The sequence below is a fragment of the Mya arenaria genome, chromosome 10 (assembly GCF_026914265.1).
Source record: "Mya arenaria isolate MELC-2E11 chromosome 10, ASM2691426v1".
Classification (NCBI taxonomy): Eukaryota; Metazoa; Mollusca; class Bivalvia; order Myida; family Myidae; genus Mya; species Mya arenaria.
In genome coordinates, this window is record NC_069131.1 from 42,072,328 (window position 1) to 42,100,319 (window position 27,992).

Sequence of the window (27,992 nt, forward strand, 5' to 3'; positions counted from 1 at the left end):
CCGTGGCGTCTGTTTACCTAAAGCGCCTATACGCAGATGATTCATGTGGCGTCTGTTTACCTAAAGCGCCTATACGAAGATGATTCATGTGGCCTCTAATTACCTCAAGGACCAATACGCATATGATACCCGTGGCGTCTTTTTACCTTAAGCGCCTATACGCAGATGATGCATGTGGCCTCTGTTTACCTAAAACGCCTATACGCAGATGATATATGTGGCCTCTAATTTCCTCAAGAATCAATACGCAGATGATGCATGTGGCCTCTGTTTACCTAAAGCACCTATACGCAGATGATGCATGAGGCCTCTAATTACCTCAAGGTCCGATACGCATATGATACCCGTGGCGTCTGTTTACCTAATGCGCTTATACGAAGATGATGCATGTGGCCTCTAATTACCTCAAAGTCCAATACGCATATGATACCCGTGGCGTCAGTTTACCTAAAGCGCCTATACGAAGATGATGCATATGGCCTCTAATTACCTCAAGGTCCAATACGCATATGATACCCGTGGCGTCTGTTTACCTAAAGAGCCTATACAAAGATGATGCATGTGGCCTCTAATTACCTCAAGGTCCAATACGCATATGATACCCGTGGCGTCAGTTTACCTAAAGCGCCTATACGCATATGATACCCGAGGCGTCTGTTTACCTAAAGCGCCTATACGAAGATGATGCATGTGGCCTCTAATTACCTCAAGGACCAATACGCATATGATACCCGTGGCGTCTGTTTACCTAAAGCGCCTATACAAAGATGATGCATGTGGCCTCTAATTACCTCAAGGTCCAATACGCATATGATACCCGTGGCGTCAGTTTACCTAAATCGCCTATACGCATATGATTCCCGTGGCGTCAGTTTACCTAAATCGCCTATACGCAGATGATGCATGTGGCCTCTAATTACCACAAGGACCAATACGCATATGATACCCGTGGCGTCTGTTTACCTAAAGCGCATATACGCAGATGATTCATGTGGCTTCTGTTTACCTAAAGCGCTTATACGAAAATGATTCATGTGGCCTCTAATTACCTCAAGGACCAATACGCATATGATACCAGTGGCGTCTTTTTACCTAAAGCGCCTATACGCAGATGATGCATGTGGCCTCTGTTTACCTAAAGCGCCTATACGCAGATGATATATGTGGCCTCTAATTACTTCAAGGATCAATACGCAGATGATGCATATGGCCTCTGTTTACCTAAAGCACCTATACGCAGATGATGCATGAGGCCTCTAATTACCTCAAGGACCAATACGCATATGATACCCGTGGCGTCTGTTTACCTAAAGCGCCTATACGAAGATGATGCATGAGGCCTCTAATTACCTCAAGGACCAATACGCATATGATACCCGTGGTGTCAGTTTACCTAAAGCGCCTATACGAAGATGATGCATGTGGCCTCTAATTACCTCAAGGTCCAATACGCATATGATACCCGTGGCGTCTGTTTACCTAAAGCGCCTATACGAAGATGATGCATGTGGCCTCTAATTACCTTAAGGACCAATACGCATATGATACCCGTGGCGTCTGTTTACCTAAAACGCCTATACAAAGATGATGCATGTGGCCTCTAATTACCTCAAGGTCCAATACGCATATGATACCCGTGGCGTCTGTTTACCTAAAGCGCCTATACGCATATGATACCCGTGGCGTCTGTTTAGCTAAAGCGCCTATACGCATATGATACCCGTGGCGTCAGTTTACCTAAAGCGCCTATACGAAGATGATGCATGTGACCTATAATTACTTCAAGGACCAATACGCATAGGATACACGTGGCGTCTGTTTACCTAAAGCGCCTATACGAAGATGATGCATGTGGCCTCTAATTACCTCAATGTCCAATACGCATATGATACCCGTGGCGTCAGTTTACCTAAAGCGCCTATACGCATATAATACCAGTGGCGTCAGTTTACCTAAAGCGCCTATACGAAGATGATGCATGTGGCCTCGAATTACCTCAAGGACCAATACACATATGATACCCGTGGCGTCTGTTTACCTAAAGCGCCTATACGCATATGATACCCGTGGCGAGAGTTTACCTAAAGCGCCTATACGAAGATGATGCATGTGGCCTCGAATTACCTCAAGGACCAATACGCTTATGATACCCGTGGCGTCTGTTTACCTAAAGCGCCTATACGCAGATGATGCATGTGGCTTCTGTTTACCTAAAGCACCTATACGCAGATGATGCATATGGCCTCTAATTACCTCAAGGACCAATACGCAAAAGATACCCGTGGCGTCTGTTTACCTAAAGCGCCTATACGCAGATGATGCATGTGGCCTCTGTTTACCTAAAGCACCTATACGCAGATGATGCATATGGCCTCTAATTACCTCAAGGATCAATAAACATATAATACCCGTGGCGTCAGATTACCTAAAGCGCCCATACGCAGATGATGCATGTGGCGTCTGTTTACCTAAAGCACCTATACGCAGATGATGCATGTGACCTCTGTTTACCTAAAGCGCCTTTACGCAAATGATGCATATGGCCTCTAATTACCTCAAGGACTAATACACATATGAGACCCGTGGTGTCAGTTGACCTAAAGCGCCTATACGCAGATGATGCATGTGGCGTCTGTTTACCTAAAGCGCCTATACGCAGATGATGCATGTGGCCTCTAATTACCTCAAGGACCAATACGCATATGATACCCATGGTGTCTGTTTACATAAATCGCCTATACGCAGATGATGCATGTGGCGTCTGTTTACCTAAAGCGCCTATACGAAGATGATGCATGTGGCCTCTAATTACCTCAAGGACCAATACGCATATGATACCCGTGGCGTCTGTTTACCTAAAGCGCCTATACGAAGATGATGCATGTAGCGTCTAATTACCTTGAGGACCAATACGCATATGATACCCGTGGCGTCTGTTTACCTAAAGCGCCTATACGAAGATGATGCATGTGGCCTCTTATTACCTCAAGGACCAATACGCATATGATACCCGTGGCGTCTGTTTACCTAAAGCGCCTATACAAAGATGATGCATATGGCCTCTGATTACCTCAAGGTCCGATACGCATATGATACCCGTGGCGTCTGTTTACCTAAAGCGCCTATACGAAGATGATGAATGTGGCCTCTAATTACCTCAAGGTCCAATACGCATATGATACCCGTGGCGTCAGTTTACCTAAAGCGCCTATACGAAGATAATGCATGTGGCCTCTAATTACTTGAAGGTCCAATACGCATATGATACCCGTGGCGTCTGTTTACCTAAAGCGCCTATACGCAGATGATGCATGTGGCCTCTAATTACCTCAATGTCCAATACGCATATGATACCCGTGGCGTCAGTTTACCTAAAGCGCCTATACTTATATGCTACCCGTGGCGTCAGTTTACCTAAAGCGCCTATACGAAGATGATGCATGTGGCCTCTAATTACCTCAAGGTCCAATACGCATATGATACCCGTGGTGTCAGTTTACCTAAAGCGCCTATACGCATATGATACCCGTGGCGTCAGTTTACCTAAAGCGCCTATACGCAGATGATGCATTTGTCCTCTAATTACCACAAGGACCAATACGCATATGATACCCGTGGCGTCTGTTTACCTAAAGCGCCTATACGCAGATGATTCATGTGGCGTCTGTTTACCTAAAGCGCCTATACGAAGATGATTCATGTGGGCTCTAATTACCTCAAGGACCAATACGCATATGATACCCGTGGCGTCTTTTTACCTAAAGCGCCTATACGCAGATGATGCATGTGGCCTCTGTTTACCTAAAGCGCCTATACGCTGATGATATATGTGGCCTCTAATTACCTCAAGAATCAATACGCAGATGATGCATGTGGCCTCTGTTTACCTAAAGCACCTATACGCAGATGATGCATGAGGCCTCTAATTACCTCAAGGTCCGATACGCATATGATACCCGTGGCGTCTGTTTACCTAATGCGCTTATACGAAGATGATGCATGTGGCCTCTAATTACCTCAAAGTCCAATACGCATATGATACCCGTGGCGTCAGTTTACCTAAAGCGCCTATACGAAGATGATGCATGTGGCCTCTAATTACCTAAAGGTCCAATACGCATATGATACCCGTGGCGTCAGTTTACCTAAAGCGCCTATACGCATATGATACCCGTGGCGTCTGTTTATCTAAAGCGCCTATACGAAGATGATGCATGTGGCCTCTAATTACCTCAAGGACCAATACGCATATGATACCCGTGGCGTCTGTTTACCTAAAGCGCCTATACGAAGATGATGCATGTGGCCTCTAATTACCTCTAGGTCCAATACGCATATGATACCCGTGGCGTCAGTTTACCTAAATCGCCTATACGCATATGATTGATGTGGCGTCTGTTTACCTAAAGCGCCTATACGCATATGATACCCGTGGCGTCTGTTTACCTAAAGCGCCTATACGCAGCTGAATTATGTGGCATCAGTTTTCCTAAAGCGCCTATACGCATATGATACCCGTGGCGTCAGTTTACCTAAAGCGCCTATACGCAGTAGATGCATGTGGCCTCTAATTACCTCAAGGACCAATACGCATATGATACCCGTGGCGTCAGTTTACCTAAAGCGCCTATACGAAGATGATGCATGTGGCCTCTAATTACCTCAAAGTCCAATACGCATATGATACCCGTGGCGTCAGTTTACCTAAAGCGCCTATACGAAGATGATGCATGTGGCCTCTAATTACCTAAAGGTCCACTACGCATATGATACCCGTGGCGTCTGTTTACCTAAAGCGTCTATACGCAGATGATGCATGTGGCCTCTGTTTACCTAAAGCTCCTATACGCAGATGATATATGTGGCCTCTAATTACCTCAAGAATCAATACGCAGATGATGCATTTGACCTCTGTTTACCTAAAGCACTTATACGCAGATGATGCATGAGGCCTCTAATTACCTCAAGGATCAATACGCATGTGATACCCGTGGCGTCTGTTTACCTAAAGCGCCTATACGCATATGATACCCTTGGCGTTTGTTTACCTAAAGCGTCTATACGACGATGATGCATGTGGCCTCTAATTACATCAAGGATCAATACGCATATGATACCCGTGGCGTCAGTTTACCTAAAGCGCCTATACGTAGATGATGCATGTGGCCTCTGATTACCTCAAGTACCAATACGCATATGATACCCGTGGCGTCTGTTTACCTAAAGCGCCTATACAAAGATGATGCATGTGGCCTCTAATTACCTCAAGGACCAATACGCATATGATATCCGTGGCGTCTGTTTACCTATAGCGCCTATACCCAGATGATGCATGTGGCGTCTGTTTACCTAAAATGCCTAAACGAAGATGATTCATGTGGCCTCTAATTACCTCAAGGACCAATACGCATATGATACCCGTGGCGTCTGTTTACCTAAAGTGCCTATACGCATATGATATATGTGGCCTCTAATTACCTCAAGGACCAATACGCATATGATATCCGTGGCGTCTGTTTACCTATAGCGCCTATACCCAGATGATGCATGTGGCGTCTGTTTACCTAAAGCGCCTATACGCATATGATATATGTGGCCTCTAATTACCTCAAGGATCAATACGCATATGATACCCGTGGCGTCTGTTTACCTAATCGTCTATACGAAGATGATGTAAGTGGCTTCTGATTGCCTCACGGACCAATACGCATATGATACCCGTGGCGTCTGTTTACCTAAAGCGCCTATATGCAGATGATGCATGTGGCCTATAATTACCTCAAGGACCAATACGCATATGATATCCGTGGCGTCAGTTTACCTACAGCGCCTATTCGCAGATTATGCATGTGGCCTCTAATTACCTCAAGGCCCAATACGCATATGATACCCTTGGCGTCTGATTACCTAAAGCGCCTATACGAAGATGATGCATGTGGCCTCTAATTACCTCAAGGTCCAATATGCATATGATACCCGTGGCGTCTGTTTACCTAATGCGCCTATACGAAGATGATGCATGTGGCCTCTGTTTACCTAAAGCGCCTATACGCAGATGATTCATGTGGCGTCTGGTTACCTAAAGCGCCTATACGAAGATGATGCATGTGGCCTCTAATTACTTCAAGGACCAATACGCAAATGATACCCGTGGCGTCAGATTATCTAAAGCGCCTATACGCAGATGATGCATGTGGCCTCTAATTACCTCAAGGATCAATACGCATATGATACCCGTGGCGTCTGATTACCTAAAGCGCCTATACGAAGATGATGCATGTGGCCTCTAATTACGTCAAGGACCAATACGCATATGATACCCGTGGCGTCTGTTTACCTAAAGAGCCTATATGAAGATGATGCATGTGGCCTCTAATTACCTTAAGGACCAATACACATATGATACCCGTGGCGTCTGTTTACCTAAAGCGCCTATACAAAGATGATGCATGTGGCCTCTAATTAACTCAAGGACCAATACGCATGTGATACCCGTGGCGTCTGTTTACCTAAAGCGCCTATACGAAGATGATGCATGTGGCCTCTAATTACCTCAAGGACCAATACACATGATACCCGTGGCGTCTGTTTACCTAAAGCGCCTATACGAAGATGATGCATGTGGCCTCTAATTACCTCAAGGACCAATACACATATGATACCCGTGGCGTCTGTTTACCTAAAGCGCCTATACGAAGATGATGCATGTGGCCTCTAATTACCTCAAGGACCAATACGCATGTGATACCCGTGGCGTCTGTTTACCTAAAGCGCCTATACGAAGATGATGCATGTGGCCTCTAATTACCTCAAGGACCAATACACATGATACCCGTGGCGTCTGTTTACCTAAAGCGCCTATACGAAGATGATGCATGTGGCCTCTAATTACCTCAAGGACCAATACGCATATGATACCCGTGGCGTCTGTTTACCTAAAGCGCCTATACGAAGATGATGCATGTGGCCTCTAATTACCTCAAGGACCAATACGCATATGATACCCGTGGCGTCTGTTTACCTAAAGCGCCTATACGCAGATGATGCATGTGGCCTCTGATTACCTAAAGCGCCTATACGCAGATGATGTAAGTGGCCTCTAATTACCTCAAGGACCAATACACATATGATACCCGTGTTGTCAGTTTACCTAAAGCGCCCATACGCAGATGATGCATGTGGCCTCTGATTACCTAAAGCGCCTATACGCAGGTGATACCCGTGGCGTCTGTTTACCTAAAGCGCCTATACGCAGATGATGCATGTGGCCTCTAATTATCTCAAGGACCAACACGCATATAATACCCGTCGTATCTGATTACCTTAAGCGCCTATACGCAGATGATGCATATGGCCTCTGATTGCCTAAAGGACCTTTTCGCTTATGATACTCGTGGTGTCTGATTACCCAAAGCGCCATTATGCAGATGGTTCATGTGGCCTCTGATTGCCTAAAGGACCTATACGCATATGATACCCGTGGCATCTGATAACTTGAATCGCCCGTACGCAGGAGATGCATGTGGTCACTGGTTGCCTAAAGGAATTATACGCATATGATACCTTCGACGTCTGATTACCTAAAGCTCATAAACGCAGTGAATCCATGTGGCCTCTGATAGCCTAAAGCACCTATACGCATATGAAACAATGAGACCGATAAACTCTTTTTTCAGTTTTAGCTCCAAAAACAATAGACAAATTATAGCATGTATTTAAAACCCTGAATCCAACATGAAGTTGTGAACTTCCTCAAAGTATGGATTTTGAAAACTGCTTATTATTAAAGGAAAAGATATCTCACAATAGGCCTTACAATCACCTTCATTGTTCAAGTTTTAGTGGCCGTTTTAATTTCCTCATATGTGCGTGTGATAAATATATTTGTGCTGCATTTGTGGTGGAATATATAAGGTAAGATGTTCCATATTTGTGTTGTTTTATGTTCATTAATCTTATATCTTTCTTTTTAAAAAGGGGCCCTTTCCAATAAAGGATTTAGGACGTTACTACCATTATCATAAATCTGTATAAACGTCAGGAATGTCAATTTATCGACAAACGTATTTGCTTTTTGTATTTGTTTCCACGTTCAATTATTCTGGCTGAAGACCGATTCACACCAGGTGGCAAAATAATGAAACTATAAAACAAACATAATTTCAATTTACGACTCAACTCGACTAGGATCTTTATTAAAATGGCCCTTTGTATTTAACTCGTCATTGGTAATTTTGGTTGTTAAATTGTGTAGCGTACGATAGGTCAAGGTGGTCGGATTGAAAAAAAAGATATATCTGATTATCTTGGTATGCAACAATATCACGCCCCCAACATGAATGACGCAACGCCATTGTTCCAGGACTGGTCACGCGGTGACCCCATATTTTTCCATAGTGGGTCACCAAATTTATATCGTACCAAAATGGGGTCTATTTTCCGATTCCGATGAATAAATGAAACATTTAAACATGTAAACAGGTTGTCGACGTGATATATACGTTAGGGTCACGGGTCACCTACTAACCCCGTAACTTATAATATCTTTCCGGTTCCCTGTGAAGCATGTCCATGTGTTCATTTTTAATGTGAATATATCTAAACTCCGAAATGTGTTACATGTATATCAAAATACAAACCAATTTATCACTAAGAATACACCATCATTTTGTGGTTTGCATGATGTCGGTTTTGAAAATAATCCGACGTCTCATTGTAGGTTTCCGACGTCATTGACAACTGATCAGTATGCATGTACATCGGTTGATCACCTTTGACCCCCCCACACACACACACGCACGCACGCACGCACGCACACACACAACACACACACGCACGCGCACGCACACGCACACGCACACGCACGCACGCACACGCACGCACACGCACACGCACAACACACACACACACACACACACAACACACACACACACACACACACACACGCACACACACACACACCGCGATCAAATCTCCATCACTGTGTGTAAATTACGGAATTACTTTTCGTTTGAAATTAATTATAAATATTTAAGTTAATGTTAACCCTGATTCTTCGGAGCGTTTCGATAGCATGCTATCGATCTTCGTAAATTACATGTTTTACTTGCATAAGGTCGTTGTTTCATGATTTTGTGATAAATACATTAAAAGACATCGTCAGTTAATTAATTTAGGTATTTTTAAAAGTAAATTATTTAGCAGTGCATACCAATATTTTCAAAGAATGGCGAAAGATTGATCGTTTTTTACCATTTATGGATTGATTGTTAAGTATTACGTTTCATAATGTTTTTTCGACAACCCAATGTGTTCATTGAAGGAATGAATTGCGTGATTATTTTCATTATCGGGATGATCAGATGAAGGCAATTGCTAAATTGTAAATGCTTGGTACCCAATATTTGCATATGTATATGTTATATATGTACCTAAATTTAAGACAATAATAACGGCTGTTTGATCGGCTGCAACAACAATGAACTCTCTTTTGTCTCGTCCTCGATTCAATTCGACTAATGAATCACAAACGTGGATTTTGTAGTATCAGAGTTGTTGCCTTATTTTTGAAAGAAATCCAGGAATGTAACAATTACTGACATTTATACGCAGGTATCTTATGTATCATTGTGTCTTTTCATGAGACTTCAGATTCGTGTAATTTGAACTTCAGTTGTTTTAGCAGGATAATATTAAGAAATTAGAGACATCGTGTTCGTACTCCATTACAATCCATTCTTGGTTATATCCTTGTTTCAATAGGACAAAAAAACATTACAGTTATTCAATTTAAACGGAGACAAACAATACCAATATTACAGATTTTGACAGAGATTTAGTTGCAACAACACTCTCAGAAAATCCAACTTTTTTCTTCTCTGGTTTGGAGACAATATTTCAATAATGCTATCTTACCTAAACGGACACGACCTTGAAACAGTTTATGTTTTAGCATTGTCAAATATACAGAAAATTTAACCCTGAAATATAAAGGTAATAAGCATGTGAACTAAATTGCCAATGAAGCTATTTTGAAACAGATTCGGTAAAAACTCTGTTCTACACACATGGACAGTTATTATTTGATTCATATAACGTATTCATATGACCGTGTGTCTATTACACTTGAACCGCATCGAATTTTTTATCACTTCCCTCTTAATTTGTACTTTTCCCTGTAGTTTCATTTTTATTTTAAAAAAATGCAATTTTGTTTAGCACAATATTGAACATATTCCTTAACTTTCACATCAAAAACTGAATTTTAAACAGAATGAATGTGTCAGCGCGGTAGTTTTTCTCAGTATCAAGGTTGTGAATAATAAGGTGTACATGTACTCTGACGTGAAGCTATACGTAAGCTCACAGATACTAGCATAAGTTAGTTTTCTCCTGCAATTGTGCATGCCAATCTAAACTTGTACTATGTACATACGCTCGAATGACGTAGTGCACACAACATAGCATACTTGTACATGTACCCGGATGACGTAGTGCACACAAAGTAGCCCACGCGTACAAGTATTTAAATGGCTTAGTGTACACAGAGAAACCCACACGTACACCCTTATCACGTGGTGCACACAAATGCTCACACGTACACATACCTGTACAACGAAGTGCAAACAGAGTAGCTCACACATACACGTACCTGGATGACGTAGTGCAAACAAAGTAGCCCACACATACACGTAGCTGGATAACGTAGTGCAAACAAAGTAGTCCACACATACACGTAGCTGGATGACGTAGTACAAACAAAGAAGCCCATACATACACGCACATGGATGACGTAGTGCAAACAAAGTAGCCCACACATACACGTACCTGTATGACGTAGTGCAAACAAAGAAGCCAATACATACACGTACCTGGATGACGTAGTGCAAACAAAGTAGCTCACACATTCACGTACCTGTATGACGTAGTGCAAACAAAGTAACACACACATACACGTACCTGTACGACGTAGTGCAATCAAAGAAGCCCACACATACACGTACATGGATGACGTGGTGCCAACAAAGTAGCTCACACATACACGTACCTGAATGACGTAGTGCAAACAAAGTAGCTCACACATCACGTACCTGTACGACGTAGTGCAAACAAAGTAGCTTACACATACACGTACCTGTACGACGTGGTGCAAACAAAGTAGCTCACACATCACGTACCTGTACGACGTAGTACAAACAAAGTAGCTCACACATACACGTACCTGTATGACGTAGTGCAAACAAAGTAGCACACATAAACACCTACCTGAATGACGTAGTGCAAACAAAGTAGCCCACACAAACACGTACCTGTATGACGTAGTGCAAACAAAGAAGCCCACACAAACACGTACCTGTATGACGTAGTGCAAACAAAGTAGCGCACACATACACGTTCCTGTACGACGTAGTGCAAACAGAGTAGCACACACATACACGTACCTGTATGACGTAGTGCAAGCAAAGTAGCTCACACATACACGTACCAGTATGACGTAGTGCAAACAGAGTACCTCACAAATACACGTATCTGTACGACGTAGTGCAAACAGAGTACCCCGCATGTACACGTACCTGGATGACATAGTGCACACAGAGTAGTCCACACATACACGTACCAGGATGATGTAGTGCACGCAAAGTAGTCCACACGTACACTTACTCGTATAAGTAGAGTTTTATTTCCTCTCCGATGTTAATTTAAGATATGAAAATCCTTTAAAAAGTACAAATCAAAGCCCCCCCGGTGTAGCTTTCGACATATGTTTTAATCAACAAATTACCATTTACCGGATCAGAAACAAGGTCGGTACATGTAGAATCTGGTGTTAACGAGTATTCCTTAAGTAATTGCAAGCTGGCGGACTCAACTCTGGATTTACTTGTACCATTTTGTCTTTGAAAATCGTACTAAATGAATGTGTTAATGCCACTGTTTAGGCCCGGACACCACAATGCGACTGTTGTTGATTTGTCTACTCTGTACATTGGCGTTACTTGTTGAAGGTAAGGCCGTTTTTAATATGGTTTAAGAGTGCCAATAACGTTTCTTTTCATATCCAATAGTGCAAACAACAGTATGACCTATTGAAATGTTGATATCACGCAACAGTAGTTTTCTATGATCCCGTATCCTGGCAAAACCGTCTATATATAGTTTAATTAATATATATATAATAACATAAACAGCAAATTAAATAAACTCTTTTTAAAATAGACAGAACACAACTACGTGATATGAAGACAGGTATTAAACAATTTAATAACTGTGTAAAAATCTAACATTAGGTCAGGAGCTGAACTGTACTGAACCTTGCAGCTGCTGTAATTTGAATGGTGCGTCTGGCTGTTCAATTCATCCAGCAATAGGGACTGACTTTTGTTTTGATGGTTGCGTTGATACAATTTACGGCCATAGATGTAAGAACAAGTGTGATGGGAATTGTCTCAAATGCGAACAAGAACACGGTTCCCCCTGCAATGCTTGTAAAGACACATATTTTAATACAAGTAGCCATTGTAGTCAAGCGTGTTCTGTCGGTTGTGTGGACCAACTTTGTGAAGATGATGGAGAATGCAACTGTACAAGCGTTTTCGAAGGGGCAACATGTACAACGTGCATTCAAGGCAAATATGGTGAAAATTGCACCCTCAACTGCACTTACGAGAATTGCAGATGCACGTTCGATGACGGTTGTGATTCTTGCAAAGTCGGGTATTACAATACGAGTACCCAATGTACAACATCATGCTCAAATGGTTGTGTGGATGGGGAATGCTTTGAAAACGGTAACTGTTCATGTCTTCCAAACTTCAATGGAACTACTTGTATTCTTTGTGACGCGGGGTTATTCGGGGATTATTGCAATAACACGTGTCCCAGTAACTGCACATCGTGTGATCGCTTCACTGGAGTATGCGACGAATGTCCTAGCACAACTGTATATGGCGACTTTTGCAACATTTCTTGCAGTCAATCTTGCATCGACTTGGAATGCTTACAAAAATCTGGCAACTGTACTGTCGGGTGTTTGATGAACTTTTATGACCAGCAGTGCGACAAAAAATGTTCTGTTAATTGCAAAGAAGGTGACACGAATTTAACCCAATGTGATAGGTCTGGAAATTGTACAAATGGTTGCAACGAAGGGTTTAGGGGAGATAATTGTGATGATCCGTGCAATGTGAGTTGTGTATCATGTGATCAGACGACTGGCATATGCGACAAATGTAACATAGGTACTGTTTTTGGCGAATATTGCCAAAATGAATGTAATAAAACATGTTTTGATTTGGAATGTAACAAGGTCTCGGGAAAGTGTTCTAATGGATGCAATGATCAATACTTTGGGGAGTTTTGTGAGATTGAATGTCCAGTCAACTGTTTACAAATTGGTAATGAGAGCCGCTGCTTTCAAAACGGAACATGCAGAAACGGTTGCATTGATGCGTTTTGGGGTGACCAATGCGATTATCCTTGCAGGACCCAAAGCTGTTTATGCACAAGCAATGAAAGGTGCGTCGACTGTAGAGATGGGTTCTATGATACAAATACTTATTGTGAAAAACCTTGCTCTAACGGTTGCGTAAATGGTAATTGCATTGAAAACGGAAGTTGCTTATGTCTACCAAACTTTGTTGGAAGCAAATGTACATATTGCCTTGAGGGATTATTTGGGGAGCATTGCAATGAAACTTGCCCGGGTAATTGCTCATATTGTAATCGTACCACTGGTGTTTGCCAAGAATGTTCGACTAATACAGTTTATGGTGAAAATTGCAATGTTCCATGCAGTCAAACATGCATTGATTCTCAGTGTATGCAGATAACTGGCAACTGTGCCAAAGGGTGTCTACCAAACTATCATGATCTGAAATGTGACAAAGAATGCTCCGAAAAATGCAAAGATGGCGATTTAAATTCATCGCGATGCGATAGAACAGGGCGATGTTTAAATGGTTGTAAGGAAGGTTACTGGGGCAACACATGTGAAACAGCATGCTATGTGAACTGTATTTCTTGCGAACAGGATACTGGTAGCTGCAAACAATGTAACAGTAACACGATGCATGGTGAATATTGCAACAAAACATGCAGCCCAAATTGTATTGATAACAAATGCTATAAAGACAGTGGATATTGTATCAATGATTGCATTGATGGCTATTTCGGAGATTTATGCATACGTAGATGTCCAAGTACATGTAAGCCACAAAATTATCAAAAGCTATGCGATAACAATGGAGTGTGTTTAAACGGATGCGTTGATGGATATTACAAAGACCTTTGTGACGAAACTTGTATCAGCAACTGTCTTTACTGCGACCAAAATTCTGGTAGCTGCAATGCTTGTAAAGCTGTCTTTTACGGTCAATTTTGCAATATAACTTGTAGTACATCATGCATTGACCAGGAATGTTCAGTTAATGATGGGAATTGCACGAAGGGTTGCATAACTAACTATTACGGACCTCAGTGCAAAGAAGAATGCTCCGTGAACTGTAAGGACAATTACGAAGAATCACGATGTGACAAGAGTGGCCAATGCTTACTTGGATGCATCGCTGGTTTCAAAGGCATGTTCTGCACAGGTAATCACTGTTATTCGTACAAAATTTATCAATTTCAAACCTCTAACTTTGTATGATATACACAAAAATATTTAACATGTAATTTAATTGCGGCATGATGAATTTTAATATTAATTAAAATTCGTAGTAAAATCCGCTTATCGTTGTTGTTGTTTTTATATATTATTTAGATGAGTTAATTGCAACAGGAGGGTTGTCAGCAACCAGTATAGCTGTGATCATTGCAGTTGTTCTCCTATGCGTTATTGGCATAGTAGTTATGTGCTGCATTTATCGAAGGTACGGATATTTGTTTTACATATACAAACGCATTTCCTATGTAGCCTATTAAATGAATTAGTGATTAAGCATCAGTTAATTTCTAGTATCTTCATCACAATATATCTGGACACAAATACAATAATATTCATTGCACAGTTACATGCAAATTATACACGATTTTTTCAGACGTTTGTTTCGAACAAAGCCAACGTATGAGGTTCATAAAAATATGACGGATAACATTTCATTGGACAGTGTTGAAGTCGAAAAGCGTACAGGTAAGAATATGATTCATTACTGCAAGTATTAAACTAGTGATACACTAGGCTTTATACTTAACGCATATATGAAATTTCAACAAATTCAGATTTTATGGAGGGAAAGCATGTATCATTCTTACAATACATTTTAGTTAAGTATATAAAGTAGCAACTGCCACAACAGATTTGGTTAGAACACGCAAGCAATAAGTGTAAAGTTGTTAAGTAAAAAAAACATTATGGAAAGTGCTAAAAATAAGATATTTGGATAAGAAAGATCAAACTAAATTAAATTGAACGATGGTTGTAAATAATTGTTTTTGCTGTGAATTGTTAGCTTCTACGAAAGGCGTTTCATCAAAAAAGTCTAAGACTAATCGAAAATCCACAGACGGTATCGCCAATCCTGTATATCGGGATATTTCTGATGAGGAAACATCAGACACTACAGATATTCATGTGTCAGAACGAAAACATCAACAGGAGGACGGCTCGTTAACCAATGTGTTTTCGACGGTATGTGAAGACTTCAAACCGGAACGAGCGTGTTTGACTTTCGGAAAACATTTAGAAGAAGGTCAAGAAATGGAAAATTCTTCAATAACAACATCAGCTGAATGCTTAGGTACAGAAATGACATCAAAGATATCTAATTCTACAATAGACAGAGGTTTCGAAAATAAACCTTCGTCTCCGACTTCTTCATCATTTGCTGAAGGTGTCAGTGTGGAGAATGTGTCAACGACTAGTGATGCAACAGTCCCTTGGTCATCGATCGATGTTGCATCATTTGGCGAGTATGTGGATAAAAAAATTTCAACAGCGACTAATGGTACATCACTACAGAGAGGATTGGATTTAAACGTTTTGTCTTCGACCGACATTTCGACATTTGCTGAAGATGGGGAACGTTTGACAACGATTTCTGGTGAGCAACTAAATTTATCAGAAAAGAACGGTCTGTCCCCAACAAGTGTTTCCACATTTGCTGAAGGTTTTGATAAGAAACGTTTGGTAACATCAAGTGATACTACATATACAAACTTAGAAACAGAAATTTCGTCACCGGACAGTGTTGGCACCTTTTCTGAAGGTTTTCATGAACCAAGTTTGCTAACGTCTAGTGGTTCAACATCAGAAAGAGTAGAAATGGAACATTCGCCACTTACCGATGTTACAACATTAGCGAAAGGTTCTACTATTGAAAGCTTGCAAATGGCTGATGTTTTAATGCAAGATGGAAACATGAAAACGGAAATGTCGCAAATGAGTAGTAATTCTATATTGAATGGGAATTTAGAAATGCAAATTTCGCCAACCACCGGACAACTATCATCCGACAAACAATTGCAGATAGACAGTCCGGCACCGATTAACGTTGAAACTGCAAGCGAAGGTTTGCTTTTCTTATTTTGGTCGTAATATTTATAAAATGAAATATTACCTTCTGTTAAACGCTTAGGTTCTGTGATGTTATTTATTATCATGTACAACTCGGGGGTTATCAGACATTATATTAGACTCTATGATACGTGTATACTCACTTTTTTCTTTAAATATCTAATCATTAGTGTCACTGGGATTAAGCGCTAAATATTAAAATAGATACGGGAAATATCAGCGTTTTTCTTCTTTTAACACCACAAATATTGTCGCTACTGCTTCTACAGTTGTAATTAAAAACAAAGAAACGGAGGAAATCGACAGTCTTGCAATGGTAAACACAACAGAGATTGTTGCTACAGATGATCAGGTTGAAGTCAGGAAACTCGGGGACTACATTGACAAAAAAACCGAAGCGGATTACAAGGAAGAGTTTCGAGTATAACTTACTAATTTTCCTATTATTTTTGTTTCAATGAGGCTTTTTGTTAAGGTAAACGAAAACTTCCGACTATAACTTTATGAACTGGCTTTCAAATTATGAGTGTTTAATCAATAGAAACTATGTTATACATCTTTTTAGACATTTTAGCTCGCCTCAACGATAAACAATTTGAATAGTTTAGACAATATCCTCAGCTCCACGTACACATTTAAACTAACATGATAACATAAGTCCAGTTGCCGATAAATGTCGAGTCATTTAAAAGTGAAGTAATACTAGCTCGGTTTGTTTGTTTTTCATTTAACTCTGTTAAAATATTTTGGGTATTTTTGTTTTCAGAAAACGGCAACCTTCCAAAATGATACTCTTTGTACCTCTGATACACAGGTGGATAACGGAAAACAACAAAAAAGTATGTCAGTTGATCTGTAGCGCTATATGTCTATATATGTATATCATCCCATAGCGCATGATATAACATGGATGCTGTTATATTTTCCAGCCGACAATGGTGCAGTTGTTTCGGTGGACGATGCCTTTAGTGTTCCTGTCACTATTTTAGAAAAATATATTGATGTAAGTAAAGAAATAAATATTCGTTAGCAAACTGGCTACTTGGCTTGTTCATGAAGATTTCATTGTAGTCTTCGGAGAATAATGAGCACCATGCTTCACCTGTCAAAATTTTCGCAATTGATTTATTTCAGTTGTTTTTCACACTTGCAAAATTTATTTAACAAGAGTGAAATAGTATTCATTCAACATATGCGTTTATTCATTAATAAAGTCAAATATTGTTATTGGTAAACTGATTGTTTGAATTACAACTGGCCGGACTAGTCAAGTGCTTATACTTTTACATTTTAGGGTCATAATAGAAAGAAAGAATACATTGCGTCGGAGGGTAAGCAATTCTATGTACAAATGCCTGTTGAAAACAGTCTTTTAAATCTCGGTGACCAGTTCGTTTAGCATAGTTGTCTTGAAACAGCATCTCGATCCTATTTCAGACTAATTAAGCTTGTTCGTTGCAAACATTTCAAAACACTTTATACACGACATTAATACAATATGTGTGACTAAGTTTTTATTTACTCACTTTCAGGAAAAAAATATTGTTATCAGATAATAGTTAAGGTGTTTTACATTTTCAAACATTACCTATGTTTCTTTACTTTATTTACAAGATCCAGTGGACACGAACAACGTGGAAGATATAAGTGCATTTTGGAAGATGGTTTGGGAAGAGAAAGTTGAAAAGGTTGTCAATCTGTCTGAGGCTGTAATTGGCAAACACGTAAGTATATCTATATGAACAGTTTATATTTAATTTGTTTATATTAAATTTGAATTATAACAATTCTACTTGTTATGTGTTTTTATACATGGAAAATGTAGACTTTTGCTGGATTTATTGCCGACAATGCCAATAAATTTAAAACTTGTCCTGTTTTACTTCTTGTTCACAAAAAAAATGTACTTCAATATAACATATGGTAACATTTCTACGGACCATAAGCAGGAAGGCGAATATGTACACTATTGGCCAGATCCAGATTCGTTCAAGAAATTTGGAAAATTCCAAGTTACTTCTACATCAGAAGAAGAATACGCTGATTACACAAAGCGAGTTTTCAAAATTACGAAGGTTAGTCAATATTTAAAAATATAAATGTTTTTGTTTTGGTGTGTGAATACATTTCATAGTTCAAACTGACAGAGAGTATGTATGTGTTTTTGTTTAAGATTGTGTCAGATTTAACTCTTTTTTGAACGGATAACTCTTTCGCCGAATTTCGTTAATTTTCCTAAAGTTGTGTAAATTAACTAAAAGTAAAAATAGCCCTTTTTACATAGACTCGCGATTATCAAATGTAGTTATTTTAGATACATTATGTAACAGTAATACATTTAACTAAGTTCTGTCCAGTACAGAAATAGCTAGAATGCCATAACAGGCCTTTATCGAAGACTATCTAATACATTGTCTACATGCTGGACTCGTAAACTTTACGAGTACGCCTAACAGAGGACGCTGAGGATATCTCTGAACATGCGCACATCACAAGTCATGCTTACAAATATATTTCGATTTACGTTTTACTGCAGGGCTCCAAGGAAAGGACTGTACACCAGTTTCACTATACATCATGGCCAGAAAAGGGTGTCCCAGATGACGTTACATCTGTAGTAGATTTTCGGGAGAAGGTGTTGAATGCTCCATCCAAACTGAATGGGCCAACAATTGTTCAATGCAGGTATTTTGGCCGTCTTAAAAATGTTCAACCTCAGTGTAAAGAATGGTGAAACGGTTTGAACCAGTTAATCCGGAGTGTAAAATTGACATCGGGCTTCACAAATAGTGTATACATGAATCCAAATAACTGCTTTGTTTTAAATAAAACATGAAACTAGTGTCTCGAGAATTTCTTTTGTGTGCTTATCCCTTAACCCATAACAACCATTGTATTGCTGTATGTTCTGTGTTTGCAGAAAAGGTTTAGGGCCAATCGGAACTTATATTGCCCTTGATATCTTGACCAAGAAAGGCGAAAGCGAAGGCACTCTTGATATACCAGGATGTGTAAAAAACCTTCGGCAAAAGCGGCAAAATCTTATACAAACACCGGTACTCTCTTGAATATGTTTTATTGAAATTAGTATTTCTTCGAAAAAAAGAGTAGACATTTAGTATAAAGCAATCCCCTTGATTGGAATTTGGTTTATTGTGTAAATATCTTAATCAGTGTTCTTGCTTAGAATAAAGGGAAGTCAGATTTATACTGAAAAATATCATGCCTCTCAGAAAATGTTTTGGTATGAAATTGCTATAACAGGAACAGTATCGCTATCTGCACAAGACTTTGGCACACTCTCTAGCGGCTAGGAGTATTACAGTGTCTGGAGACAAGTTCCCGAAGTACGTCAAAGACGCACGGAAATCGGAATTAAAACAGCAGTTTGAGGTACGGAACAGATAAAACATATAAGTTTTAGAACCATGATACACGTATTAAAGAACCAGAAAGTTGTGTCTATACTAAGCTATCAGAAAAAACAGCTGCGAATGATATTGCATTGAGAAATGAGTGTTTTTGTATAGACTATAATTCAGTTCACATACGTGTACTAATAAATATCATGGACCTTTTGGTCTATGAACGGGAAAGCAGTACTAAATCAGGTCGTTCTATATTTAATTACAATTAATTTTGAAAGATTAATTATTGATTTCCCTTTTGTATGGTAGTGTTTTACTCTGAGTTTTATAGAAAAAAAACATAACAAAATGCCAGTAGCGTTAGTTGTTACTTGAATCAGTTTGTGAAGTCTCTTTATTTTAGCAACTACAACAAAGTTTTAAACCGGACAGTGAAGAGGTTCAAAAGAAGGAAGGTAAACACTTTAATCATTCAGATTCATTGTATGCGTTTGTATTTAATAAGGAAGAAAAAACAAACCCTGTATTTGACAGTAACCATACATACAGTTTAAGGAAAAGATAGCTATTTATAGCGTTTTGTCTTGAGTAACATTCCCTTCCGTGCTTTATTTTGTACGTTTAACCTAGGTGAGGAAAACAAAAGAAGACTTCATTTTAGCGTGATACCAGATGCATCAGATTATGTAAACGCGAAGTTCATTGATGTGAGTATATTTTAACGCGATATAAACACATTAATATGAATTTGAAATAAGAATATTGATTGAACATGTATATATTTTCCCATATACATTTAAGAACAAAAAAGAACGGTCCGTTTAAGCATGTACATGTTACAGGGTTTGCGAGTCAAGAGGCGATATCTTATGTCACAGACTCCGCTTCCGGAGACGGTCGGGGAGTTTCTCACTCTTGTTATTGAGGAAAACATTTCATGTATTGTTAGCTTTGAAGTAGAGAAAGAACTTAAGAAGGTAATACAACCATTTCCTCATTCTGAAAAGCACGTAGTGTTGATAAGTCTAACATATGTCAGTATTAGATAACATTTTCTGAACGCCTTGTTTATTTTACTCACTTTCGATTGGGCCTACAACATCAGCAACACAATACAAAATCAACAACAAAAGTAGCATCAGCAACAACAACAACAACAACAACAACGACAGTGTTCTTTATTTGGTATAACGGCGATTTTTATATCGCAACAACCATGAACAAAATATCCGATTACATTGTGAAGGATCCGAATGTTATTTAGGAATACTATGATTACAACACAATATTTATTAGCACAGGAACAGTCCAACCCCGTTGGCTCGAAATATCACGGACCGGTCAAGATACTTCGAGCCTTAAAAAAATCGAGCCAAGCGGGAAAGCTTAGATTCAGTTAATAAAATCGGGTCTTTACATCCAGTTCGAGCCAAAGTGGAAATCGAGCCAAAGGAGTTCGAGCCAACGGGGTTCGACTGAATAGTCAGTCACTCATAACAACCTACAAATAATAAAACAGTTTATACTAGCCGGTTTGTATGAACCATGATACTGTTGTGTATGGATTTATATTGAAGGACTTGTGAACCGTATAAATTAAATCGTTCTTTTTGTAAGTTTACATGTACTTTCATTTATATTTCTTTATGCTATCTGCAGACTGATGGTATATATTTCCCTGGCTGCGACATGGATGCTTTAAAGAAGGGCGATTTTGAAGTAACTTGTACAAACGAGCAAGACACAAATGGCTCCTTTATGACAAGATCTTTAACTGTAAAATCAGGCGTTTTACAGCAGGTATAAGTTGGATGTAATTAACAGTTAGACAGTTGTTTTATGTTTGAAAGTATTAAAGTTTTTTGGTAACAAAACGACGTGATTTGACACATGATTTTTTACTACACTATTATAATTATTAAATACATGTGTAATAGTTTCCGTTTATTCCAGAATACCGACGGGAAGCCGATTCCTCATTATCAGTTTCTGAAATGGGATATGCAAAAAAATGTTCCAACGTCGGCTGCAGAATTTCTATCATTTATGAAGTTCGTCGAGGAAACGGCAAACAAACAAAACAGAGGGCCAATACTCATCCATTGTTTGTATGTACCACCCATCCATTGTTTGTATGTACCACTCATCCATTGTTTGTATGTACCACTCATCCATTGTGTGTATATACCACATTGTTAGTTTGTACCACTCATCCATTGTGTGTGTGTGTGTACCAGTCATTCATTGTTTGTATGTACCACTCATCTATTGTTTGTATGTACCACTCATCCATTGTTTGTATGTACCACTCATCCATTGTTTGTATGTACCACTTATCCATTGTTTGTATGTACCACTCATCCATTGTTTGTATGTACCACTCATCCATTGTTTGTATGTACCACTTATCCATTGTTTGTATGTACCATTCATCCATTGTCTGTATGTACCACCCTTCTATTGTGTGTGTGTACCACTCATCCAGTGTTGTATGTACCACTCATCCATTGTTTATGTGTACCACTCATCCATTGTGTGTATGTACCACTCATACATTGTTAGTTTGAACCACTCATCCATTGTTTATGTGTACCACTCATCCATTGTTTGTATGTACCACTCATCCATTGTTTGTATGTACCACTCATCCATTGTCTGTATGTACCACTCATCCATTGTTTGTATGTACCACATATCCAGTGCTTGTGTGAACCACTCATCCATTGTTTGTATGTACCACTCATCCATTGTTTGTATGTACCACTCATCCATTGTTTGTATGTACCACTTATCCATTGTTTATATGAACCACTCATCCATTGTTTGTATGTACCACTCATCCATTGTTTGTATATACCACTTATCTAGTGTTTATATGAACCACTCATCCATTGTTTGTATGTACCACCCATCCATTGTATGTATGTACCACTTATCCAGTGTTTGTGTACACCACCCATCCATTGTATGTATGTACCACTCATCCATTGTTTGTATGTACCACTTATCCAGTGTTTATATGAACCACTCATCCATTGTGTGTCTGTACCACATATCCAGTGTTTGTGTGTACCACTCATCCATTGTTTATATGAACCACTCATCCATTGTTTGTATGTACCACTCATCCATTGTGTGTATGTACCACTCATCCATTGTTTGTGTGCACCACTCATCCATTGTGTGTATGTACCACTCATCCATTGTTTGTGTGCACCACTCATCCATTGTGTGTATGTACCACTCATCCATTGTTTGTGTGCACCACTCATCCATTGTTTGTATGTACCACTCATCCATTGTGTGTATGTACCTCTCATCCATTATTTGTGTGCACCACCCATCCATTGTGTGTATGTACCACTCATCCATTGTGTGTATGTACCACTCATCCATTGTTTGTGTGCACCACTCATCCATTGTTTGTATGTACCACTCATCCATTGTGTGTGTGTACCACACATCCATTGTGTGTATGTACCACTCATCCATTGTGTGTATGTACCACACATCCATTGTTTGTGTGCACCACCCATCCATTGTGTGTATGTACCACTCATCCATTGTGTGTATGTACCACACATCCATTGTTTGTGTGCACCACTCATCCATTGTTTGTATGTACCACTCATCCATTGTGTGTATGTACCACTCATCCATTGTTTGTGTGCACCACTCATCCATTGTTTGTATGTACCAATCATCCATTGTGTGTATGTACCACACATCCATTGTTTGTGTGCACCACTCATCCATTGTTTGTATGTACCACTCATCCATTGTTTATGTGTACCACTCATCCATTGTTTATATGAACCACTCATCCATTGTTTGTATGTACCACTCATCCATTGTGTGTATGTACCACTCATCCATTGTTTGTGTGCACCACTCATCCATTGTGTGTATGTACCACTCATCCATTGTTTGTGTGCACCACTCATCCATTGTTTGTATGTACCACTCATCCATTGTTTATGTGTACCACTCATCCATTGTTTATATGAACCACTCATCCATTGTTTGTATGTACCACTCATCCATTGTGTGTATGTACCACTCATCCATTGTTTGTATGTACCACTCATCCATTGTGTGTATGTACCACCCATCCAGTGTTGTATGTACCACTCATCCATTGTTTATGTGTACCACTCATCCATTGTGTGTATGTACCACTCATACATTGTTAGTTTGAACCACTCATCCATTGTTTATGTGTACCACTCATCCACTGTTGTTTGAACCACTCATCCATTGTTTGTTTGAACCACTCATCCAGTGTTTGTGTGTACCACTCATTCATTGTCTGTGTATACCACTCATCCATTGTGTGTATGAACCACTCATCCATTGTTTGTGTATGTACCACTCATCCATTGTGTAGGTATGTACCACTCATCCATTGTTTGTATGAACCACTCATCCATTGTTTGTATGATCCACTCATCCATTGTTTGTATGAACCACTCATCCATTGTGTGTGTATGAACCAGTCATCCATTGTTTGTGTATGTACCACTTATCCATTGTGTGTGTATGTACCACTCATCCATTGTTTGTGTATGAACCACTCATCCATTGTGTAGGTATGTACCACTCATCCATTGTTTGTATGATCCACTCATCCATTGTTTGTATGAACCACTCATCCATTGTGTGTGTATGAACCAGTCATCCATTGTTTGTGTATGTACCACTTATCCATTGTGTGTGTATGAACCACTCATCCATTGTTTGTGTATGAACCACTCATCCATTGTGTGTGTGTGTACCACTCATCCATTGTTTGTGTATGTACCACTCATCCATTGTTTGTGTATGTACCACTCATCCATTGTGTGTGTGTGTGTGTGTGTGCCACTCATCCATTGTGTGTGTGTGTGCACCACTCATACATGGCCTATGTGCTTCACTCATCCATCGTTTGTATGTACTACTCATACGTAGTATGAATGCTGTTGTACCACTAATGTGAAATTAAAAATAAGTTGAATGATATAATGAAAGCATTCCGTAAACGGGTTAAAATGTAATTTTATAGGAGTTCGAGCCATGTTTCGCTTAATAATATCATAACTATTTGATTGCAATTAGATCTATCTTGCGATGTATTTTGAATGGAATGGGGAACATGAATGAATTTCCGTGAAAAAAAAATGATATGGATATGGTAAAAATAATCAGAATAAGTGTGGAATGAAATTTAAAATTTGACATCTAAAATTACTATGGTATTGACTTGTTTTCTATGCAGTGACGGCGCCAGCCAGAGTGGTCTCTTTGTAGCTGTATCCCTGGCAATACAACAGATGTCAGAGGAGCACGAGGTCAGCATTGTTAGTGCTGTCAAAAAAGTGAAGGCCGCGAGGACAATGTCTATACCAAACCAGGTAACAGGTTATTAGTTCTTTAAACTTTAAAGCACAACAATGACTATATGTATTCATGATAAAATTTATAGGATTCACAAACTACATTTTAAAAAGGCAGTATCGGATTGATTGAAATTCTTCAGTGATTAAGTGCAACACCGTCAGGTCAATAATACAAGGAAATCAACAAGGACAGACCCAGTACGGCAGTAGTCGTAACATCAAAATATAAGCCCTGTTGAGAGGCACAAGGCAAGGGCCAAAACGACAATAAACTAGAGACACAAATGTACAAACAGCACACCACAAACAAACCACAACACAACAACATTGCCCAGACACAAATGTACAAACAACACACCACAAACAAACCACAGTACAACAACATTGCCCAGACACAAATGTACAAACAACACACCACAAACAAACCACAACACAACAACATTGCCCAGACACAATTGTACAAACAACACACCACAAACAAACCACAACACAACAACATTCCCCAGACACAAATGTACAAACAACACACCACAAACAAACCACAACACAACAACATTGCCCAGACACAAATGTACAAACAACACACCACAAACAAACCACAACACAACAACATTGCCCAGACACAAATGTACAAACAACACACCACAAACAAACCACAGCACAACAACATTGCCCAGACACAAATGTACAAACAACACACCACCAACAAACCACAGCACAACAACATTGCCCAGACACAAATGTACAAACAACACACCACAAACAAACCACAACACAACAACATTGCCCAGACACAAATGTACAAACAACACACCACAAACAAACCACAACACAACAACATTGCCCAGACACAAAGAAAGTAAAAGATGGTATTTCGTATCAATGAAGCGGAATATAAATGAGTATTGTCTTAACGTATACATAATGTCAAACGGCATAATTACGATAAGAACATAACAAAGAGAGACAATACTGCTTGAGGCAATTGCTTCAAAATCGTTGTACAGTACCACTCGGTTCAATCGGCGAAAGTTTAATGTCTATCATTTTGGCATTTTGGATACTAATCATTATTATTAGAAAAAAAGCAGCTTGGAGCCCTTGCGTAAGTGGAAATATGTTGGACTTGTATAAGTGAGTATTAATTGACGGTATTAAAGACGATTAAGTTAAATTAAACGTGTTCATCTCGTATTACAGGCGCAGTTTGATTTCTGCCACGACTGTGTGCTGGAATATCTCAAGGCATCGAAAGCAGATCGGGACACAAGGAAGAAATGAACTATGTATCAGTGACGTTGCAATTTGAGCATCAACTATCAGCTGACTATGTGTACCAGATTGAAAATAACATTGTAATGTTCATTGTATTATTAATCTGTATTTTGATTTTATTGTAAACTAATGACGCTTTTTTGTATGCAATCATTTATATAGCGTTTTTTACCGTTTTCAATAACATACGGATATCTGTACAGAGACGCCTTTCTGACGTCCCATATCACGCCGAGTTCGGTGTATAAACACGTATACGTCCTGTCCACGTGATACAAGCCGTGAGAAAAGCGTCCTTTCGAAAGATGCCTTTATTTTGATTGTTCGTAGTTTTACCCTCCCGGAAAGGAATTCATAATTTAGTGGATATCTATAAAACATGACATCAATCAATCGTAACAACTCGGCCGTTTCCGGTAGGCTTCGAGATAGTGTCCGAGTTGTTACGATTGAACCTCAATAAACAAGCGTATCTACGGAATCAGAAAAAGACAGTACCGTTTTCAGCTGTGTTCACTGTTGGATAGGGAAGTGGGAAATGATATAAATGGTATAAAGGGCATACATTAAAAGATTGTCACATGTTATACTTGTCTATATTTAGTAAAACCGTGTTTAATTTAAGTTGTATACATGTGAGGCCTTAAATGTATATCATATTTGAACTTGAAATATTGAGCAATGGACACTAAAACATTTGATGAATGCTATATGTATGTATTTTATTTATTGACGGTAACACACAATGCCATTAGACTTATTTACAATATGGCCGACATCAAACAGAACAATAGCAACGCAAAGAGAAAAACAAAACACGCGCGCGCGCGCACACATACACACACGCGCACACGCACACATACACATACGCCCGCACACACACACACAGACGCGCGCACACACACACACACAACACATACGCACACGCGCACAGGAACACACACCCACACACACACGCACACACACACAACACATACGCACACGCGCACAGACACACACGCCCACACACACACGCACACACACACAACACATACACACACGCACAGACACACACGCCCACGCGCACAGACACAAAACACACACGCACACGCACACACAAGAAAAATTTTTTATCGTATATAATCTTATATATAGTTTTTACATGTTTGTATTCCTAAAGGAATTTAATCATGGTATATAATCTTACATATAGTTTGACATGTATGTATTCCTATACAATATAATGCTTTTGTTGTACCAAAAATCGTAAATAAATTAATATTGTTAATACCAACTTTAGTTCGATCTCGACCACTAATGCACTCCTTAATAAAAAGTGAGTCAATTTAGAGTTGCCTTAGCAGGGTGACCTAGTGATATAGCTACTTATTAAACTGCTGAACGCAGAAGTTTCTTGTGAAAGGCATGTACATGTAGTGAATGAGGTAAAGTTTAAGGCTGTAATGCGAAAGATTTTGA

General features: G+C 39.5%; 1 protein-coding gene across 4 annotated transcripts; it reads left to right on the forward strand.

Moving 5' to 3' along the window:
• The first annotated feature begins 7,822 nt into the window (after nt 1-7,822).
• Nucleotides 7,823-27,794, forward strand: LOC128206565 (receptor-type tyrosine-protein phosphatase zeta-like). 4 transcript variants are annotated; one of them, XM_052909127.1, is made up of 22 exons: nt 7,823-7,914; nt 11,940-12,005; nt 12,288-14,591; nt 14,762-14,870; nt 15,039-15,130; nt 15,450-16,508; nt 16,783-16,934; nt 17,280-17,352; nt 17,443-17,516; nt 17,808-17,844; nt 18,128-18,237; nt 18,460-18,588; nt 19,050-19,198; nt 19,434-19,569; nt 19,778-19,906; nt 20,285-20,336; nt 20,512-20,588; nt 20,724-20,858; nt 21,541-21,681; nt 21,835-21,989; nt 25,139-25,274; nt 26,460-27,794. In XM_052909127.1, exons 2-22 carry the CDS (start codon nt 11,954-11,956, stop codon nt 26,538-26,540), a joined length of 5,382 nt encoding a protein of 1,793 aa, XP_052765087.1. In that variant the 5' UTR covers nt 7,823-7,914; nt 11,940-11,953; the 3' UTR covers nt 26,541-27,794. The 4 variants fall into 4 exon arrangements, with proteins under 4 accessions (XP_052765087.1, XP_052765088.1, XP_052765089.1 ...); XM_052909128.1 differs by having other exon boundaries at nt 18,463-18,588; XM_052909129.1 differs by having other exon boundaries at nt 16,858-16,934.
• The last annotated feature ends 198 nt before the right edge of the window (nt 27,795-27,992 follow it).

Coding starts and splice junctions, on each gene's coding strand:
- LOC128206565 (XM_052909127.1), top strand. CDS start 11,954: ATGCGACTGTTGTTGATTTGTCTACTCTGTACATTGGCGTTACTTGTT. Junction 12,006..12,287: donor ATTGGCGTTACTTGTTGAAG/GTAAGGCCGTTT, acceptor ATCTAACATTAG/GTCAGGAGCTGAACTGTACT. Junction 14,871..15,038: donor ATGTGCTGCATTTATCGAAG/GTACGGATATTT, acceptor CGATTTTTTCAG/ACGTTTGTTTCGAACAAAGC.